General features: G+C 49.1%; 1 protein-coding gene across 1 annotated transcript; it reads left to right on the top strand.

Moving 5' to 3' along the window:
* Positions 1–1,428: 1,428 nt before the first annotated feature.
* LOC125538422 (D-galacturonate reductase-like) lies at positions 1,429–4,292 on the top strand. The gene is made up of 4 exons (XM_048701677.1): positions 1,429–1,920; positions 2,897–3,140; positions 3,319–3,498; positions 3,798–4,292. The coding sequence occupies exons 1-4, from the start codon at positions 1,583–1,585 to the stop codon at positions 4,023–4,025; spliced, it is 990 nt and encodes a 329-aa protein (XP_048557634.1). The 5' UTR covers positions 1,429–1,582; the 3' UTR covers positions 4,026–4,292.

Consider the following 4,292-nt stretch of genomic DNA (forward strand, 5'->3'; position numbering starts at 1 on the left):
CAACGTCGAGGATCAGGTGCGACACGCCGGTCTCCCGCTTCTATTCGCCGTGCACGCCCGCCAACTATTTGTTCCTCCGCGTAGCTGGTGCGCATGTTCGCCTTGTATCGCCTAGGCAACTGCGACCAAGAGTTCAAATACCTCCACGTTTACAAGCGCATTGACAAGTGTGAGAAGTGGGCGGAAGTCCGGCGCACCCTCGACAAGGCCAAGGAGACCTACAAGCCGGACGCGCCGACGCCGGGCGCGTCAGAGGGGTGGCCGGACGGCAACAAAGGGGCCAAGAAGGCGAAACACGTCGACGCGGCTACCGCGCGGGTGCAGGAGTCCATCGAGCATTGCCTCGCCGACGGACAGGCCCGGGCCGTCCTGTGTGAAGAGAAGACCGAGGCGCGGTGCTCGGCGTTGATGACAAGCAGCGCCGTCAAGCTCAACCTACTCCGGACCAACGTCGCCGCGAAGAAGAGGAACATCGACCTGGCTTTCCTGCTGGGCGGGGCAGACATGCTCCAGAGCAACGACGAGGCGGTCAAGGCGTGGTACTTGGCGGAGCGTGGTCTCATCCTGAACCAGCTGCCGCCGACGGTGCCGCCAACTCCCACGCCCGCGCCGACGCCGCCGCCAAGTCCGAGCGATGATGCCTCCACGAGTCCCCACAGTACAGAAGCCACGCCGACGCCGCCCAGCACAGAAGCCACGCCGACGCCGCCCAACACAGAAGAAGCTCCGACCCCGCCAAGCCCGCGCACGCCGACTCCGCCAACGCCGAAGGCCGACCTCGTCGTCTAATGCGCTGCACGCGTGCCCTTTCTTTTTGAATGCCGAACTTTTCATTCGATCGCCGAACTGTGGCCGCATGATCGCCGGATTTGTGGCGTCTATTTTGTGAGAGGGAATGACTACGTTTGAATTTGCAGCGGGTTGGGGGGCGCCTGGGGGCGTGGCTGGAAGCTAGTTCGCCCCAGGGGCCGATCTAGCACCGATTCGCCCCCAGGCCGCTTTTTGTCGGCGCCCTGGGGGCTGAATGGCTGGAGATGCTCTTAGAGTATAAACTACAGTGTCATATGGATATACATGTCCCATGAGAAAATGTAATACGAGGCATCTACATTGATTTTTTTCTTCCCAACACACGTATGCCATGCATCTCTACTCTTCGCTCCAATTTTTGCAGCTTTATGCACCAGAACACACTTTTCGTTGCACCTTCCGAACATATTTCTCTTCACACCCGATCCTACATACTTAGGCAGTGTTCGGAAACGCTCCGCTCCTCAACTCAGCTCCCGGAGCGGGCGGAGCTGTAGTTGGAAATCATGGAGCTGCACTTTCCTCGCTCCCGAGATTCTTGGGGTGGGTGGGTTCCCGAACAGGGCCTTAGGGGCATCACCCTAGCTTTATGCAGCCCCAAATTCTTTGAAAAAAAAAAAGAAAAAACAGAGAGAAAAAAACAGCCCCCGCTTCCAGGGCAGCTATCCAACCCTTGAGCCCTTTCTCTAGAAGTTCCAAATTCGTGGGCTCGGATTCAACCATCGTCCCTGCCCGAATCCTGCCCAGACCCCGTGGAGTCACTCGTAGTGTCATGGCGTCGCCTAGCGGCAGCAGCCGCTCCTCCAAAATCCCGGAGTTCCCGGCGGGTTCCGGCGGCCGGCCGGTGCCGGCCCTGGGGATCGGCACGGCGTCGTTCCCGTTCGTGGCAGAGGACGTCAAGAACGCCGTGCTCGCCGCATTGGAGCTCGGCTACCGCCACCTCGACACGGCCTCGGTTTACCCCTCCGAGCACCTCGTCGGCGAGGCAGTGGCGGAGGCGGCGCGGCGCGGGGTCATAGCGTCCCGCGAGGAGGTGTTCGTGACGACCAAGGTGTGGTGCACGCAGTGCCACCCGGATCTCGTGCTCCCTTCCCTCAAGGAAAGCTTGCAGTTAAGCCGTCTTGGGTTCATTCCTTGAACTTTACTTTTCAGTTTTATTAATTCTTATTGCTCGCCTGAATTTTTTTGTAGAGCCCAGTTACTTACGGCCACACATCATTCAGTTTCAGTATAGACATTGTGCAATTTAGTACTCCCTCCGTCCCAAAATGTAAGACGGTTTTTGACACTATCATAGTATCAAAAAAAACATCTTACATTTTGGGATGGAGGGAGTAAAACTTAACTGCAATTTCTAGTAAGTTATGTCCAGACTCCAGAGTTGGGTCAAAATGAGGATAATTGGCTATTGGTCCAGCTGCTTTGAGGGGTAATTGAGATTCAATAGCAATTTCTAGCAACCTAGAATGAACTCTCAGACGGCATGTCTGTCCAGTATTATCATTAAGCTTACCATACAACTCTTTCCATTTCAAAATTGAAATTTCAAAAAGCAAACTAACTTTATATTTTAAAACTAGTAGCAGTTGACAACGTGAAATGAAATCAGCTCTGAATTAGATGTATGCTATCGGAGATCACATGTCCTATGCGGGATTTACAACCATTTCAAATGTTAGTTATTATTTTTCCTTGAAACTATGCAAGTATGCAGAATCTAGTTATATATTCAGATTGCAACTTCATACCTTACTCTATGACTTTATATAAAAATGAACAATCATATATGAGATTTGATCCTTCATCACATTTTCTTCTCACCGTGTGATTTTAATTGAGTGTATGTAAATGTACCAACAAAAGAGTACCAATGACAATTTTAAAAATAAACTTGGGTAACTGACAGACAACACATGAATTATAGTATTTAGTCATATATTTGTTCGCAATCAAAACTTATGTAGTATAGTCTTTACTTGACATTCGCTTCAAGAATCGAAGACTATTACTGTACTGGTACAGAAGCTTGTTTCCCTTATAGCTGTATTCTGCCACTTCTGTGCTAAGCTTGTCTTGCCATGCCTAGAAACCTTCAAATGGAATATGTTGATTTGTACTTGGTCCACTGGCCTATGAGCGTAAAGCCCAGCAAACCACACTTCCCAATGAAAAGGGAAGACATCGTACAGATGGACTTGAAAGGTGTATGGCAGGCAATGGAGGAATGTCATCGCCTTGGCCTTGCTAAAATGATTGGTGTTAGCAATTTCACAACGAAGAAATTGCAGGAGCTACTTGCAATTGCAGAAATCCCCCCAGCAGTGAATCAGGTTTGTGTTGATCAATCGTACAAGTAATGGTGATGCAACCTTCTCTTGTCTATTCTATGATTTCACGAACCAAAGAAGAAGTAGAAGCTGATTTAGTTTAAAATCCTTCTGTAAAAACTTGCCCCAGACTACCCTAAATTGTTGTCATTGTTCTTTGATGCATGGGATAACCTTTCAGGTTGAGTTGAATCCAGCTTGGCAGCAGAAAAAACTGATTGAATTCTGCAAAGAGAAAGGAATTCATGTGACTGCTTATTCTCCCCTGGGAGGCCAAAGCAGGACATCCAAAATCAATGCCGTGCTACAGTCTGAAATTCTGAAAGAGATTGCCGAAGCTAGAGGAAAATCCATAGCTCAGGTATTAATCATCGCTTCAATCTTAGGAACTGTTTGGTATGTACCAGAATCTGCCTTGTCACCAATTCGTGCAAGGTTCTAGCATCATCCATGATTGGAAATGAGGTTTGTTTAGATTATGAACTAATAAGTGCAGAATGTGAACAAATATTTGTCAAATTTTGTGAACAACCTAAATGCAAGCAATGCTGAGTCAATCGCACCTGAATGTTACAGCGTATGGGTCCCCTCTATGGCATTACAGTAAGCAAAAATTGCACCTCGATATTAGCAGTGCAATTGACTCCCATTTTCCTGCAGATCTCACTGAGATGGATCTTCGAGCAAGGAGCGAGCATGGTAGCCAAGAGTATGAAAAAGGAGAGGCTTCAGGAGAACCTCGAAATCTTTGACTGGGAACTGACCGACGAAGACCGGTTCAAGATTACCCAGATACCGCAGTACAAGAAGGTCACGGTGTTGGCGATCCTCTGCCCTGAAGGTGTCCCTGGCGTCGATCTTTCAGAGGTTGATGTTGTTGAAACGTAGATGTCAAATTATGAAGATGCATGCGCCATTTAAACCTGTAATTTGGTGAAGATGCATGCGCCATTTATGCACTCCAAATTACAAAGATTTGGTGAGATGCTTCTGGTGCTACTACCTGTAACCTACCTGGATGAGGTCCTGCTTGGCGTCATCAATTGTGATGATCCTGACGGGTTCCCTACAGTGCTTGTGGGTAGCCGTCAGTCGTCACTCACTGTGTCACAAATGGACTTGGCCACATGCCACAACATCTTCGGTTGGCTGATC

Source organism: Triticum urartu, chromosome 2 (assembly GCF_003073215.2).
Source record: "Triticum urartu cultivar G1812 chromosome 2, Tu2.1, whole genome shotgun sequence".
NCBI lineage: Eukaryota > Viridiplantae > Streptophyta > Magnoliopsida > Poales > Poaceae > Triticum > Triticum urartu.

What these genes read in the sequence shown, in the direction of transcription:
- LOC125538422 (XM_048701677.1), top strand. Translation starts at nt 1,583, where the DNA reads ATGGCGTCGCCTAGCGGCAGCAGCCGCTCCTCCAAAATCCCGGAGTTC. An exon ending in TCCCTCAAGGAAAGCTTGCA is followed by an intron (nt 1,921 to 2,896) that starts GTTAAGCCGTCT and finishes TGCCATGCCTAG; the next exon opens with AAACCTTCAAATGGAATATG. An exon ending in GAGGAAAATCCATAGCTCAG is followed by an intron (nt 3,499 to 3,797) that starts GTATTAATCATC and finishes ATTTTCCTGCAG; the next exon opens with ATCTCACTGAGATGGATCTT.